This window comes from Chelonoidis abingdonii, chromosome 19, assembly GCF_003597395.2.
Source record: "Chelonoidis abingdonii isolate Lonesome George chromosome 19, CheloAbing_2.0, whole genome shotgun sequence".
NCBI classification, from domain to species: Eukaryota; Metazoa; Chordata; order Testudines; family Testudinidae; genus Chelonoidis; species Chelonoidis abingdonii.
This window is the reverse complement of record NC_133787.1, coordinates 43,567,658-43,585,185: the sequence shown is the minus strand read 5'-3', so window position 1 is coordinate 43,585,185 and position 17,528 is coordinate 43,567,658. Positions and strand designations below refer to the sequence as shown.

The following is a 17,528-nucleotide window of genomic DNA, read 5'->3' as shown; positions in this document are numbered from 1 at the left end:
TAGCCTCAATACTATCTGGTGGCAGCGAAATAAGATCCAAGCTGGGTATAAGCTTGGGGAGGTTCACAGTAAGCACCCAGATTTTGTACGCTAAGGTCCAGATTTGACCACACTTACCTTCCTTACAAACTTTCCTGGGATGCCACAACCAACCTCTGACTCATGTCTGCTTTGACACTGCAGTCATGCGATCACATCACCCGGTACTGGACTCCCTAATAGAATACCTGTATTTTTCCACTGGGGATGGGGGAAGATAACCACACTGGGAAAAAGAGGGGTTCCCGCCATATGTAAAACCTATTTAAGGCCACAAAGTGACTTAATCTGTGTTCTTTCTTCACTGAATCCCTGCCCAAGGTGACTGTTGGAAACATCTAAGGGTATGTCTACAATGGCAAGTTTCTGCACAACAAGTTATACCACTTTTATTAAATCGCTGGAATTAAATCGCTGTTGCGTGTCCACACTGCTCCTTGTGACAGTGGAGCGTATCCACATTATCAGCTCTTGCAACAGCAAAGAGAGTAGTGCATTGTGGTAGCTATCCCACTGTGTAACTGGCTGCAGGGTGCTTTGGGAAGGGTTTGCAATGCCTCATGGGGCAGGCACAGCGTCCCATGATGCAGGTTTCCCAATCCCACTGCTTCATGGGCATCCTACTACACTGCCAGCTGCGATTCAACTGAAGTGTGTGTGCAGGGGAGCCAGAATGTGTGTATGGTGGGGGAGGAGAGAGACCATGTGTTTTGGGGGACAGAGAGTGTGTCAGCATGCTGTCTTGTAAATTCATACAGCAGGAAGCAACCAGTCCTGAGGCAAGGCGAGGGGGAAACCCTGACAATCAGCCCCCACCTCCCTCTCCAGCTCTCTGCACAGCACAAGCATTACACATTAGTGGTTTGCTTTGTGTCCTGGAACAGATCAGCACAGCATGCAAGGGCTGTCAGAAATGGAGCTTTGAAAGGGGAGGGGACATTTCCGGAGGCCAATTTATTACTTTTTGCGCTGTAATATGTTTAGTCTGCCAATACAGCACCGGAGCCTCTGCGCTTTAAGGCTTATGACTCAGCTAAGTGGTTTTTTTGCAATGCTGCAACTGAGGAGTTTCTGCGCACAAAGTTGTTTGTCAGTGTGTACATCTCAGGAGTTATACCGCAGAAAGCAGCTTTACTGTGCAGTAACTTGCCAGTGTAGACAAAGCCTAAGAAACAAAAAGAGAAAGGGGGGGAGAAGAGCTGAACCCAGGCTGGGAAGATGTCTGGCCTGTGAAAGAAATACCTGGAGTTTTAAGCTGCAAGCAAGAGCAGCTTGTCTTCAAGAACCTCTGCAATCTGCCATAAAACAACATTTAGGGTGAGAAATTACTACTTGTAACCAGTTTCTTTAGTGTATTAAACTTAGTTTGCGTGTGTTTTATTTGCTCAGTAATCTGCTTTGATCTCTTTGCTAACCCTTATTTAAAATCTCTCTTTTTGTAGTTAATAAACTTGTTTTTGTCTTCCAATTTGTGGAATTCATAACTGGAGGGAAAAAAGCTGTGCATATCTTCCTCCACATTGAGGGAGGGAGTGAATTTCATGAGTTTATGCTGTACAGTTCTCTGTGCAGCACAAGAGGATATAATTTTGGGTTTACACTCCAGAGGGGGTGTGTACTTGAGTGCTGGGCAGTTCCTTAGCTGAACTTTCCCATGCAGAGCTGATCTCAGTGTCTGTCTTTCTGCAGCTGGGTGTGTCCCTACCCTGTGTGTGTGCTGAAGGAGGACTGAGGGCCTGGCTCAGCAAGACAGTGTAAGGGAGGCCAATGTGGTACAGGCAGGCTTAGTTGTACTCCAGTACATCAGGTGGCACCCCAGGGAACCCGTCACAAGGTCCATCAATGGCTATTAGGCAAGATGGTCAGAAATGCAACCCCATGAATGGGGCAACACTCATTGTCTGACTGCCAGAAGGGGAAGACACGGGTTAATCATTCCAGTTGCTCTATTATGTACACTCCTCATAAGCTCCGGTACTTGTCACTGTCAGAGACAAGATACTGGGCTAGGTGGACCATTGTCTGCCCCAGTGTGGCTGTTCTTATTAAATTTCTTATTGACTTGAATAGTGCAAAGAAAACTGCTTACTTACAGCTTTCTCTGAGTTCCGCAGGCTAACTGCAGATTGTGTGTTGAAATAGTTCCATTTATTAGTTTCAGTTTTTTTGCCATTCATTTTTACTGAATGCTCCATCAAGCTACCCAGTAGTCACCAAGCAACCTGTTGTTTCAAATGGGGCCCTATTCCTTCTGAGGGCCAGATCTCAGGATTATGAAAAAGCCACCTCCACTTACCTTATCAAGAAGCCTGGCCGTGGTCCTGGGAGGTGGACACTCAACACTTCTCTCCACACAAATAGCATCAAAGAACTTGCGAGTTTCTGTTTTCATAATACAAAATATTAGAGAAGGTGTTCATATAGTCAATTCTTCTCTCCCTCCTCCTCACCTGCAGAATGATCCAGACACAACGAAGGAGGACTGGAATGACTTTCAGTATTTTCTGTCATAATACACTGAGACATACCAGCTAAGGAATATGGTTTCAGCCTTCCAAAGCACTTGAAGGGCAGTATTAATTGCTGCCAATTTAAACTCAAACACAAGATTCCTAATCCCAGACTCTAGATGCTCTGACAACAGTTATAAACACAATCCCACACAGAGAGCACCACTGCAGACAAACAGCCAGTCTCAGCATATATCTTTCTATGTAGATGATCTATCATTTCTCCCAAATACCTGCTCAAACGGAGGAGTTTTGAAGCATGTCCTAATGGTCAACAGATTTGGATCATTTCAGATCAAGGAGGCAGTGGGAGCACACTCCAAAGCTGACAGGTCCTCAAAGAGCATATTTGCCAGCAGCCTTCACTCATAAATCAAGGGGCTCCCATGTTAAGCACTTCTGCTGATTGCAGTAGCATCAGTATCACATAAAGAGAGGGGCAGTCTCTTAAAGTAGGCAGGTCCCAGAGCTATTTCAGGGCTAACAAAACTAAACCAAGCAGCTGAAAAAACCACCAGAAAACCCATGCAGATTCTAGTGCACTAGTGTGACATGATCATGATGAGATTTTCCACTTAAGAGAACTACCATATTCTTCACTAGCTTTAGTTTTCAGATATATTTAAGGTGTAGACCAGTGGTTTTCAAACTGCAGGTTGCGACCCAGTACTGGGTAGTGGCAGCTCTGCTCAGCACTGCTGACTGGGCCATTAGAAGTCCAGTCGGCCGTGCTGCCTGGCTAAGACAGGCTAGTTCCTACCTGTTCTGATACCGTGCTGCACCCCGGAAGCGGCCAGCAGAAAGTCTGGCTCCTAGGCGGGGAGCCCACGGGGCTCTGCGTGCTTCCCCCATCCCAAGCACCGGCTCCGCACTCCCATTGGCCAGTTCCCGGCCAATGGGAGCTGGGGGCAGGTGGAAGAGCTATGCGGAGCTGCTTGCACCTCCGCTTAGGAACTGGGACTTGCTGCTGGCTGCTTCCAGGGCGCAGCGCAGTCCATGGTGCCAGGACAGGCAGGAAGTCTGCCTTAGCACCTCCACTGTGCTGCTGACCAGGAGCTGCCTGTGCCCCAATCCCTTGCCCCATCCCTAGCCCTGAGCCCACCCCAAACCTCTCATCCCTGGCCCCACCCCAGAACCATGGCCCCCTCCTGCAGCCCAAATCCCTCATTGCCGGACCCAGCCCAGAGCTCTGACTCCCTCCTGCATCCCAACCCCCTGCCCCAGCCCAGAACCCCCTCCTCCAACACCCTGAACCCCTCATTCACAGCCCAATCCTGTAGCCCTCACCCCAACCCTCTGCCTCAACTTGGCTCTGTTCAATATCTTCATCAACGACTTAGATGTTGGCATAGAAAGTATGCTTATTAAGTTTGCAGACGATACCAAACTGGGAGGGACTGCAACTGCTTTGGAGGACAGGGTCAAAATTCAAAATATATCTGAACAACTTGCTTAGCCCCCACGCACCACATCCCTCTGAGATCAAACCGGTAGGATCATAAAAACAAATGCACGTGCGCCATTCTAGGAAGGAACACTCAGTTTCACCTCCGTGTGAACGCCGCACCCCCCTGCCTCCCTCGACCAGATCTATTGGCAGCAAGAAGTCTAGGGTTCATGGTGGCCACAAACTAAATATGAGTCAAACATAATTGCCAAAAAATCAACTAGATTCTGTATGCTTCACAGCCCGCCCCCCCCCCCCCCCTTTGTTAAACAGACCCACGAAGTTTCTTTCCGCTACTCTCTCTGGCTAGGCCTCAACTGGACCTCTCTCGTGCTCAGCTCTGGCACCGCATCAAGAAAGATGTGGAGAAACTGGAGAGGTGTCCAGAGAAGAGAACAAGAATGATTCAAGGTCTTATAATATGACCTAATGAAGGTTAAATGGCTGAAGAATTGGGTTTCTTTCGTTGGAAATAGAGCACACGAGGGACATGCTAGCGGTCTACGTATTCTAAAAGCCCGTTCATCAGGGAGGAAGGGAGAAAACTTGTTCACCTTACCCTCCCCTCCCGCATAGCACCGCACCCTGGCTTAAACGTCAGCAAGGAATTTGTTGGACATTAGGAAAAGTTCCTAACTGTCAGTGGTAGTAAACCTGGAATAACATATGCCAGGGAGGTGTGGAATCTCCATCTCCGGAGATATTTAAGAGTAGGTTAGATAAATGTCTATCAGGGATGGTCTAGACAGTATTTGGTCCTGCCATGAGGGCAGGGGACTGGACTCGATGACCTCTCAAGGTCCCTTCCAGTCCTAGAGTCTATGAACTCTGTTAGGTTGCGGGTATCAACAATTTTCTTCAATTGAGTCACCAGAAAAAAAGTTTGAAAGCCACTGGTGTAGACTGAGGTATAGTGTATTATAGCCTTGTCTAGAGGTAGCAAGGCTCACATCTGAGGGAAAAGATCATAACTACCCATCCAAATCATTGCTGCTATTTGATCACCTAAAAGCAGCTCTCCACAACTGTCAACTCAAGGGACAAATGGCATATCAGTTGGCAGCCCCAAGGGGTTTTCTGTGATTCAGCCTGTCACACACTAATCATTACCAGATACAGAGGGTCTTCTCTGCTCCCTAAGAGACAGATGAAACAGAGATACAGCGCTGGGTGTCAATGCAGTGAAAACACTTCAAGCCAGGCCTCCTCACTAACTCTCCAAACAGTGTCATGTATACACAATCAAGTCTTAAAGGCAATAAAGCAGAACCTTGCTGACCCTTACAAGAACCTGCAGGGCATCAAGACTACACTCTGAAATCTTGTAGTTAAATCAAACAAAACCTCATTTACTCAGCTCACATGCAGATCTGAGCAGACCACCACCTTATAATAAACAGTATTGAAGGCAGCTTATACATCAACATGGACTGGAGGCTAGAGGTCTTTGCCCCATAATAGCGAGGGGGAGATGAAAGCACATAGACTCTTCATCTGACCTTCGGTCTCAAAGTGATCAGTTGCTGGAAGTTTCACTCCCAGGATTCTCTCCAGTTCACACACCATGCTGATTTTCCGGAAGGGTGGGGTGAAATCTATCTCACAGGCATGGCCTTCAGGACCATCTGGGTGATAAGTGACCTTGTAACTTCCAGTAATGTGCTTCACCATTCCTGCAAGATAAAACTGCACTTAAAAATCAATGCCATGCTGTATCACATGTTCTCTTCACACTGATTCTTATTCTCCTTTAATTAATATTAGGTTAGGTCACCTGAAAGCAGCTTTTCTGTGATCTCCATCAGGTCATGATAGTCTGCATAAGCCATGTAAAACTCACAGGTTGTGAATTCAGGATTATGAGTCAAATCAATTCCTTCATTCCGGAACTGGCGCCCGATTTCGTATACCCTGTCCATGCCTCCAACCACCAACGTCTAAACAAAAAGAAATCCAGCTGGTCCCATTAGCCTTCTGAAATGAAGTCAAGAAAGTTCTAACTAGCACAAAGTTGCACAAATCTACATTCCCAAGCTTAGCAGCAAAAAAAGAGGTAAAGCAGCACTAAGCAAACCTAATGAAGAATTCTGGTTCAATTATCCTGACATCCACTATTCTCCAATCAATATGGGCCTCTTTCCTGCTCACCTCTTTAGCCATGCTCCACCCCAGCGAGGTTGCTTTTGTCAACCCAATTAATCTGCTGGCCTTTAGTCTAATCCTTACTTCACTCTTATGCTTCACATTTTGGGAAGACAGATAAAGAGTCAGAAAAGTGTGATGCTTAACTCACTGGGGGATCACCTCTCACCTTGTGATAGAGTTCTGGCGCAATTCTCATGTACAGGTTCATGTCCAGTTCATTGTGATAGGTAATGAAAGGTTTAGCCACAGCTCCACCTGGAATAATATTCATCATGGGAGTTTCAATCTGATGAAAAAAAAAGTGTGTGTTAAACCTTAGCTCAAATACTCTCATGCCCCTGACTCAATCATACTCTCCCCTCCATTCTCCATGCTACAACTACTTTGATAATGTGTGTTCAATAAATATTTCAGTTAAAGAGAGAACCTGGCTCAGATGTGAAATCTGTACATTCTATTTATTCATTCACCATCATGAGCAGAGAAATTATTCTGAAAGAAAAGATTTTCCTCCATGTAGTCTATTTAAACCATCTTCTCTATCAAGAGCTTAACAGGAACAACTATATTCTGCACAATTAAGGAGCTGTGGAGTAGGGGAAGGGACAAGGATTGGGCCAAGCTGTTGAAGACATTTGCAGTGATATCACCAACCTCCAGCAGAGAAAGTGTGGCTTCTCACGAAGTCTAAACCTTGTAAAACTACACTGACAAATAGAAGTGAAGTGAAATTATGTACAGTGAAACCCCGGTATAACGTGCCCCCGCAATAACACTAATTCGGATATAATGCGATCTAAGAGGCTCCAGCTACTCCAAGCAAAAAACTAAAAATAAATGTGCCTTCTCCACTGCCTCTTCCCCCCCGTCCCCTCTTCCCCTTTTGGCAAGAAGAGCTGCTCTCCTCCCCAGCTGCTACTTGCTCTTCCTCTGCCCCTTGCACATCTCCCCAAGTGTCTCCCTGCATGGCTGAGAGCCTTCGCTGCTGGAGCAGGCTGATAGCTGGGAGGGATGCTACAGAAACAGTGGCACGAACTCTGCTCTGAATATCAGCAACTCCTCAGGCCAGGTCTACACTGCGACTTTAATTCGGTTTAATGGCCGATATACCGATTTAACGCTGTATCCGTTCACACGACGTTGTCATTAATATCGAGTTAAACGGCTCCTTAAATCAATTTCGGAACTCCTCCCAAACGAGAGGAGTAGCGCTAAATTCGATAGTGATAACTCGGATTAGGGTTCGTGTGGAGCGGTGCACTGTGGGTAGCAGTTCCTCAGCTACATCCCATAGTTCCCACTTCCGTGAGAGCACAGTGCCTGTGTGTGCATAAAACATTGCCCGGTGGTGCTGGGACAGCCTCACCCTCCCTTTGTGAAGGCAGCGGACAACCCTTTGGCGCTTTTTCGCGGAGTGCATGAGGCAAACGCATAGCACGAATCATGGGAACCTGAGATCACAAACGGTATTCTGACCGTTGTCAACACCTCGCGTACTCTCGTGCTGACTTACTGAACAATGAACTGAAAGGCAGGAGGAGAGAGGAGGCAGTATTGCTGAGCGGCGAGGACAGCAGTGACGAGATGGAGCGCAGATTCTCCAATAACCGCTGGCCCCAGCGTTTTGGAGCTACTGCTATTAACGGGGCATCGATACCCATTGAACGCCGAATTTGGCACGGGAAACAAGCACAGACTGGTGGGACCGCATTGTTTTGGCGTGTGGGACGATTCGCAGTGGCTGCGAAACTTTTCGCATGCGTAAGAGCACTTCTTAGAACTTTGTGACATGCTTTCCCCTGCCTGAACGCCGTATACAAACATGGAGCAGCCCTCCCAGTGGAGAAGCGGTAGGCAATAGCCCTTGAAGCTTGCAACGCCAGACAGCTACCGGTCAGTCGGAATCAATTTGGTGGAATTCTATGTGGGCTGCAGTGAGCAAGTAGCCAAAGCATCGTTAAGCTGCTGCTACGAAAGGTTGTGACTCTGGGAAACGTGCATGTGATAGTGGATGTTTTGCTGCAGTGTTTCCGAACTGTGGTGGGCCATAGATGGAACATATCCCTATCTTGGCCCCAGAAACCAGGGCACCCAGTACGTGAACCGCAAGGGGTACTTTTCGATGTGCTGCAAGCATGGTGACCACAAGGACGTTTCACCCACATCCATGTGGGATGGCTAGGCAGGTTCATGACGCTCGCGTGCTTCAGGAGCACTAGTCTTTTAAACGGCTGCAGCAGGGAATTACTTCCCAGACCAGAAAATAACCGTTGGATAGTTCAAATGCCTTAGTTTCCTGGGGACCCAGCCTAACCCTTGATGCCTGGCTCGATGAACCATACACTGGCAGCCTGGACAGTGGTCAGGAGCTGACAACTACAGGCTGAGCAAGTGCGCTGTGGTGGTAGAAGTGCATTTGGCCGTTTAAGGTCGCTGGCGATTCTTACTCGCGTCAGACCTCAGCCAAACCAATGTCCCGCTTGCTTATTGCTGCTTGCTGTGTGCTCCACAATTTGTGAGGACTAAGGGAGGCACATTTATGGCTGGGTGGAGGCTGAGACAATCACCTGGGCCGCTGAGTACGAGCAGCCAGAGAGACCAGGGCGATTAGAAGAGCACACTGGAGCGCTGCGCATCAGAGAAGCCTTGAAACCGAGTTTCAGACCGGCCCGGGTACGGTGTGACTCTGTTTGCTTCCCTGATGACCTCCGCACTGATGACTATTCAGTGTAGAACCACTCTCCCCTTTTAATACAGGTTTGGCGAAGGAAATAAATTCTGCTATCGTTTAAAATCATTTCTATTCTTAAAAGTAATTATGCATCTGTTTAAAATCATGATTTTTCCTTACTAGATTTCCCTGTAAGCAAACCACCCTCCCTTTCGATGTATTCTGTATTACAAAGGAATATAAAAAAAGGCAGAGAATTAGGAAGGTGTCCTGACTGCGTTCTTGGAAGGAGGGGAGGGAAAGTACTACAGCACATTGTAGCGTAATACAGCTTTTCCTTGAACTCTGCAGGGGTGTGGAGGAGTAGGCGGGGCAGAAAGCCTGCCAGCACGCGTTCTTACACGTCTCGGGTGAGGGAGATATGGACGTGGGCTTGCAGGGAGGTTATAAGGGCTGCAGTGGCACTCTGCTACTGTGCTGGCCTTCCTAGGTCCACCATGCGTGGAGGATTTCAGTTAGAACGCAGCGATTCGCCGTTGCTTCTCTCCAACACTGTTTCCTGCCTAGCCCCTTCAGATCGTTCACTGGCATTCCTTTCCGTACTTTGCTAACACATCCTCCAATCATTCTGTTTATCCCTCTCATTGCGTGTTACTTTCAATATTTTGTGAAATTTCTCTCGCGTCTTCTTCCTCCTCCGCCGTATCACAGCACGCCTCGGTGATGGCATGACTCAGAGAAATGGCACTGCATGGGGAAGGCAACCAGGGTAGTAGTATGTGGAAGATACCTTTTCACGAGGCAATGACAGTTCTCTTTCACATAGAACACTATCCACCTTACAGAGCACATGTGATCTCTATACAATCGCATTTTGTATCGTTTAAATATTCAGTGTCGTGGGACTGGTGTGGCACACACCAGCGCGCAGGTACGGCCAACCGTACGTCATGCAACGATGTAAGTGAGGCTTTAAATTTGACTTCTCCGCCGTTCTATTACACAGTGACTATATGATGCCTGCGTCCTATTAAGAGGAACTGCAAAGCCAACCCCTCTTTCATCCACAACAGCGCATGGCTCCTATCGTATACGATCGGTGCTAGTGATCACCCTACATCACCCCCGCAGCGCGTTGCTGGTAGCAGGGAAGAATCTGCTTGCCAGACGCTGAAAACTCGTCGCTATCCCTCCCTCCCATCCCCCGCTCTGGCCAGTAGCAAAATCGCCTGTCTGCCCCCTATTACATTCCTGATGTTCTCAAGGTAACAATGGATGATATCTCTCTCCTGACAATAGCACCGCAGGAGGCAAGATCGTGTGTTATGCCATCGCTTCAGTGCAATGCCTTCAATGCCTGCAGTACCAAATGTCTTGCAAAATGCATGGCCGTGAAAAGTTACCTACTATGGGGGACGGAGAAGGCTGTCTTGGCCAGAATGTTGTCATATAGCATAAGGGTTTTGTAGTTCCTCCACGATCGATCAGGGAGATAATTTGGAGGATTTTCGCTCCATCCCCAACATGTTAACGAAATTTTCTGTAACGTAATGGCGGCGACTGCGGCAAAAGCCTGTGTCAATGTGATCTAAAAAACCGTCTTTGTTTTAATCCGTGTTTGGTACAGAATGAAGGGACACTTACCGGAGGTCGCTTCCATGGCTCACTGTATGGCTTCTCGCTTGGGGCGCAGGACTGTAATTCTTGGGTCTCAAAAGATCCTGGTGTTTGGGGTTTACGGACTGCTGTGTGCTATCACCACGCCTCATCTTCATCCTCAAATTCGTCCCTCCTCTCCCCCTTGGCTACCATCCTCAGAAACACTTGATATTCAATCCCAAAGTCTGAATCCACGGACAGGGTGGGCACTGGTAGCGCTGAACCCCAAAATTGCATGTAGTTCAGCATAGAAGCGGATGTTTTCGGCTCTCAGAGCCTGACCTTCGTTGCTTCTCTGGCTTTCTGGGAACCCTGTCTAAGTTTCCTTCACTTTCACGTCGGCAACTGAAGGGAGTCTCTGCTGTGCCCTTTATCAGCCATAGACTTTGAAATTCTTTCAAAAACTTCGTCTTTTGGACGCAGTGCTGTGAGCATTGAGTCCTCACCCACGATAGCCATCAGATCCAGAACCCCTTGTGGTCCAAGTGGCGCTTTTTCTTCGATTATCAGAGACTGCATTGTGGACGAGTGCAAATGAGCTCTGGTGGTCACCTGTGTGTGCTGCTGACCCTCACGTGGACAATCAGGAATGGAATTCAAAGTTCGTGGGGATCAGGCTTTTCCTGTTTACCTGGCCAGTGCATCACAGTTAGTGTCCGATGCTATCATGAGTGCCTGCTGACAATGGTTCTGAAACCCAAATGGAGTGGCTCACTTGGGGCAGACAATCGCTCCCTTCTGGTTTCTAAAACTGAGTATGTCCTGCCTGGACTGTCATAGCCCCGACTCCTGCCCCAAGTGCCCCCCCCCCCCCGGTTATGTCCCGAATAAGTCTATGTCTTATTCTTGTATTCCTCATGACTGCATGACAGAATGGGGGGTGCGCCTGCCACAGTACCTGCGGAGGTTGGGAGAGGTGAAGCAATGGTTGTGGTTCTTGCCAGGGGAAACCCTGTTAATCAGCCACGGAGTAGCTGCGCTCTTCTAATACTCTTGACTCTTCCTTCAGAGGAGTAGCCGTGTTAGTCTGGATCTGTAAAAGCAGCAGAGAATCCGTGTGGCACTTTATAGACTAAACAGACATCGTTAGTCTATAAGGTGCCACAGGATCTCTCGCTGCTTTGACTCTTCTTGTAGTCAGGACTGACTCTATTTTAGACGCATAAGGAGGATATCTCAGTGGCAGTGAGTCAATCCACAGTTGCTTTTGCGTTGCGCCCCGGCTGATTTTACGCCAGGGACTACATGATAGCAGGCGACAGTTCAGAGAAGGAGAGATAACCGTCTGTCATTGCCGTTTTCTCTGGCAGTAGACGTACAGAAGACTGTAACCATCTCTGCTATCTTGCAAAAGCAATTGAATGCTGGTCGTGCTAGCGCATCGTGTCGCTCTGTCTCCACGCATCTAGTACACAAATGGTGACGGGAAACAAAAAGCCGACGGTCTCTAGTGCTTGCCGTGCTATTGTTTCTGCAAGGGCAATCCAGGAAAATGTGCGAAAGGACTGTCTGCTGATGTTTTCCCGGAGCAAGGAATGACTGACGAATTTACCCAGAACCCCCCGCGACCATTACATTACATCAGGGCCAGGGAATCCTGGAGACGGAACGGGGTGCTGAGACTCCCACTATCCCACAGTCCTCAGCAGTCTCGTAAAACTTATTTGCATTCTTGGCTTAGCGCCCAGTGTCTGTAGCTTACAACACGGGGGTCTTTTATGGTTCACGGAAGGATTCAGTTTCCTTCCCCTACCCCAGCACGAGAAATTAAAGTTAAATAAAGCATCCTTGAGTACTTACAATGTCAGCACCCTCTTTGTACTGAATGGTACTGATAGAGGCGAATCTGCAGCACTGAAGAGATTAGAGCTTTGCACAGTGGCAGTATCATAACCAATGAAGTGAATCTGAGGTTGATGTATTGCTACTTGAAATCCGCTCCTCTCCTTCCTGGTGGTAGATGTACAGTACTCTCATAGACAGCAGAACGTTACCTGCTCATCTCTTTTTGTTACACCTCACCATATAATGGGACAGACGCGATAATACCCTGGTAAATTTTGAAAGGAAAAATGGGATAACTCATTGGGACAAGTCAATCTGCCCTTTACGGTTAATAAAAATAGTCAGTCCAGACAAGAATGGATACAGTGTATTAAAATCAGTGTAGCACAGGGCAGCTGCTCCGGTGTCAGTATTCACAGAGGGAGCCGCTGCAAGTACGCAACCATTGCTTCCCACCTACCTGGGCTACCACAGCAGTGCCCCCCACCTTGTGCATGATATATGAAGAATGCAATGAATAGAATCACAGAGTAGTTACTGAGATCAAATGAGGGGGAGGGAGCCACCATGGGCTATGACAGTCATGCACTTCAGATCTTTTTTACGCAAGAGAGGAAGGGTCTGATGCAGCTGCGCCCCAGGTGATAAGATGAAGACATACCAGCGTCTGTACCAGTCACTGTCAGAAAAAGGGAGTCATTCCCATTTTACCCGGAGCCCCGGCCACACTCAGCCAAGAGCACTCACGGGGCGGCCGTCTACCCTGGGAGGGGCAGAGAGCGGATACTGCTCTTTCACTGAGCAGCCATCGCGTCTCCCAGCACGCATTCAGTACACAAGAGGTGACATTTACAGTACTCAAGGAATTATTTATTTCACTTTTTTTTACCGGCTGAGAGGGGGAAAACTGACGAGCTGTTTCCGTGACCACAGCAAGACACCGTGTATTACGCTGCGACATTGGCGCGCAGCCAAAAGCCACATCAGTTTTCAGAGACCGCTGTGGAGACTGGTAGCTGTAGTCTCATTACCCCCTCCCTCCCTCCATGACCATCCGTTTGAGTGTCTGGCTTCCGTTACTGTTGTCACGCACCGCTGTGTATCCTGTAGTTTAATTTTCAAAGGTTTGGCATTTCCTGTTCTTTAGCGGCCTCTGATAAAAGAGATTTGTCTCACCAACGGATGACATTCTGCTATCTCCGTAGGTTCCAATGCAGGAGAACTTTGCATTGAACTGCGCATTTTAGCTTCATCAGGGTGTTTGCCCCCCCTCCAGCACGGTAAAAAAAAGTGATAAATAATTCCTTGAGTACTTTTGTAAATGTCATTTCCTTTCTTGTGTACTCGTTATATGCGTGCTGGCAGACGCCGATGCTGCTGCGAAGAGCATTTGTCAACGCTCTTTCCCCTCTGCAGGGGTAGATGGCTGCTCTCTAGTGAGTGCTCTTTGCTGAGTGTGGCGGGGAGCTCTCGGGGTGAAAAATGGGAAATGACCCTTTTTCTGATTAGGGATTGGTAACAGAGCCTGGTAATATGTCCTTCATCTTATCAACTCTGGGGCGAGTTTTCAGCAGACGCCCTTCCTCTCTGAATAAAGAAAAAGATCTGAACTGCATGGAGACTGTATAGCCATGTAGTGCTCATTCACACCTTCATTTGATCTCAAGTACTACTCTGTGAGTCTATTCATGGCCATTCTTCATAACATCATTGCCAACAATGGGGGGGGGGGCAGCTGTGTAGCCGCCAGTAGTGGAATTTTCAATGGTGCGTATCTATGCAAATTGTCTCCCTCTGTGTTTCTGACACAGAGCAGGCTGTTCGCTTAATACCCTTTTCTATTACACTGTATCCTATTTTGTCTCTTTTTTTTTTCTGACATTGTTTTTGTTCTCTATTAACTGTTTTTAGGGCAGGATTGATTCAGTCCCAACGTGAGCTTATTTCCCCCATTTTTTCAAAAAATTTTGAATGACTGACACGGTTATTATCCTGTCTGTCTTCTTTTGGTGAGCGTAAACATTTTTTGGCAGATGGTAAGAGTTTTGTTTTACGACTTGTTATTGTACCATTCTAGCCACCAAGGAAGGGGGATCCGGAGTCGCACACGTGAAGACATAGCAGATGTCATCGCTGTATGGTAGAGAGAATAAATCTCTTTTATCAGAGCTCCGTTAAGAGCAGAAATGCCAAGCCTTTGAAAATAAACTACGGATACACAGCGGTGCGTGACAACAGTAACGGAAGCCAGACACTCAACGGATGGTCATGGAGGGAGGGAGGGTAATGAGCTACAGCTACCAGTCTCCCAGCGGTCTCTGAAAACTATTTGCATTTTTGCTGCGCGCCCAATGTCGGCAGCGTAATACACGTGTCTTGCGTGGTTCACGGAAACAGCTCGTCAGTTTTCCCCCCTCAGCACGGAAAAAAAAGTGAAATAAATAATTCCTTGAGTACTGTAAATGTTCACCTCTCGTGTACTGAATGCGCTGGGCAGACGCGATGCTGCTGCAGTGAAGACAGTATCCGCTCTCGCCCCTCCCAGGGTAGACGGCCGCAGTGAGTGCTCTTGGCTGAGTGTGCCGGGGGCTCCGGGTGAAAATGGGAATGACTCCTTTTTCTGACAGTGGATGGTACAGACGCTGGTAACTGTCTTCATCTTATCACTGGGGGTGAGCTTCATCAGACCCTTCCTCTCTTGCGTAAGAAAGATCTGAAGTGCATGGACTGTCATAGCCCCATGGTGGGCTCCTCCCCCTCATTGATCTCAGTAACTACTCTGTGATTCTTATCATGGCATTCTTTCAATATCATGCACAATGGGTGGGGGCACTGCTGTGGTAGCCCAGGTAGGTGGGAAGCAATGTTGCGTTACTTGCAGCGGCTCCCTCTGTGAATACTGACACGGAGCAGCTGCCCTGTGCTACACTGATTTTAATACACTGTATCCTATTCTTGTCTGGACTGCCTATTTTTATTAACCGTAAAGGGCAGGATTGACTTAGTCCCAAGTGAGTTATCCCATTTTCCTTTCAAACTTTACACAGGTTATTATCGCGTTCTGTCCCATTTATTGGTGAGTGTAACAAAAGAGATGAGCAGGTAACGTTCTGCTGTCTAGCAGTAGTACTGTACCATCTACCACCAAGAGGGGAGAGGAGCGGATTTTCAAGTAGCAATACATCACACCTCAGATTCACTTCATTGGTTATGATACTGCCACTGTGCAAAGCTCTAATCTCTTCAGTGCTGCAGATTCGCCTCTATCAGTACCATTCAGTCAAAGAGGGTGACTGACATTGTAAGTACTCAGGATTGCTTTATTTAACTTTCATTTCTCGTGCTGGGGTAGGGGAAGGAAACTGAATAGCTTTCCGTGAACCATAAAAGACACCGTGTTGTAAGCTACAGACACTGGGCGGCTAAGCCAAGAATGCAAATAGTTTTACGAGACTGCTGAGGACTGTGGGATAGTGGGAGTCTCAGCACCCCGTTCCGTCTCCATGATTCCCCGGCCCTGATGCTAATGTAAGGTCGCGGGGGTTCTGGGTAAATTGGCGTCAGTCATTCTTGCTCCGGGAAAAATCAGCAGACATCCTTTCGCACATTTTTCTCCTGGATTGCCCTTGCAGAAACAATAGCACGGGCAAGCACTAGAGACCGTCGGCTTTGTTGTTTCCCGTCACCATTTGTGTACTAGATGCCGTGGAGAGCAGAGGCACTCGGCGCTACACACCAGCATTCAATTGCTTTTGCAATGATGCAGAGATGGTTACCAGTCTCTGTACGTCTACTGCCAGAGAAAACTGGCAATGACATGACGGTTATCTCTCCTTCTCTGAACTGTCGCTGCTATCATGAGTCCCCTGGCTAAAATCAGCCGGGGCGGCAACGCAAAAGCAATTGGGATTGACTCACTGCACTGAGTCAATCCTCCTTACTGCTGTCTAAAATAGAGTCAGTCCTGACTACAAGAAGAGTCAAAGCGCAGAGAATCCTGTGCACTTATAGACTAACGATGTCTGTTAGTCTATAAAGTGCCACACGGATTCTCTGCTGCTTTTACAGATCCAGACTAACACGGCTACTCTCTCTGAAGAAGAGTCAAGAGTATTAGAAGAGCGCAGTACTCCGTGGCTTCTTAAGGCAGGGTTTCCCCTGGCAAGAACCACAACATTGCTTCACTCTCTCCCAACCCTCCGCAGCTACTGTGGCAGGGCCCACCCCCCATTTCTGTCAGGCAGTCATGAGGAATACAAGAATAAGAAACTAGACTTATTCGTGACATAAACCGGGGGGGGGGGGGGCACTTGGAGGCAGGCAGTCGTGGCTATGCAGTCCAGGCAGGACATACTCAGTTTTTAGAAACCAGAAGGGTAGCGATTGACTTGCCCCAAGTGACCACTCCCAATTTGGGTTTCAGAACGCATGTCAGCAGGGGCACTCATGATAGATCGGACACTAAACTGTGATGCACTGGCCAGGTAAACAGGAAAAGCCTGATCCCCACGAACTTTGAATTCCATTCCTGATTGTCCACACCGTGAGGGTCGCAACACACAAGGTGACCACACGAGCTCATTTGCACTCGTCACCAATGCAGTCTCTGATAATCGAAGAGAGAGCGCCAGCTTGGACCACAACAGGAGGTTCTGGATCTGATCGCTATCTGGGTGAGGACTCAGTGTCACAGCACTGCGTTCCAAAAGACGATGAAAAAGTTTTTGAAAGAATTTCAAAGTCTAGGCTGATAAAGGGCACAGCAGAGACTCCCTTCAGTGCCGAGTGAAAGTGAAGGAACTTAGACAGGTTCCCAGAAAGCCAGAGAAGCAAACGGAAGGTCAGGCTCTGAGCCGAAACATCCGCTTCTATGCTGAACTACATGCAATTTTGGGGTTCAGCGCTACCGTGCCCACCTGTCCGTGGATTCAGACTTTGGGATTGAATATCAAGTGTTTCTGAGGATGTAGCCGAGGGGGAGATGGAGACGAATTTGAGGATGAAGATGAGCGTGGTGATAGCACACAGCAGTCCGTAAACCCAAACACCAGGATTTTTGAGACCCAAGAATACAGTCCTGCGCTCCAAGCGAGAAGCCATACGTGAGCCATGGAAGCGACCTCCGTAAGTGTCCCTTCATTCTGTACCAAACACGGATAAAAAAGACCGGTTTTTTTAGATCACATTGACACCAGGGCTTTTGCCGCAGTCGCAGCCATTACTGTTACAGAAATTCTGTAACATGTTGGGGATGGACGAAAATCCTCCAAAT

The 17,528-nt window shown here is 47.9% G+C and overlaps 1 protein-coding gene and 1 pseudogene across 2 annotated transcripts in view; both read right to left on the bottom strand.

Annotated features, from left to right (window-relative positions):
- The window catches only part of KARS1 (lysyl-tRNA synthetase 1), a 56,761-nt gene that overhangs the window by 29,399 nt on the left and 9,834 nt on the right, over positions 1-17,528 (bottom strand). For both annotated transcript variants that reach the window (XM_032796377.2, XM_032796375.2), the window contains 4 exons: positions 6,308-6,427; positions 5,771-5,933; positions 5,496-5,669; positions 2,336-2,421 (listed from right to left, as the gene is read on the bottom strand). In XM_032796377.2, the coding sequence (XP_032652268.1) occupies positions 2,336-2,421; positions 5,496-5,669; positions 5,771-5,933; positions 6,308-6,427 (543 nt within the window). The remainder of the gene's footprint in view (positions 1-2,335; positions 2,422-5,495; positions 5,670-5,770; positions 5,934-6,307; positions 6,428-17,528) is intronic.
- Positions 15,376-15,490, bottom strand: LOC142047969 (U4 spliceosomal RNA; annotated as a pseudogene).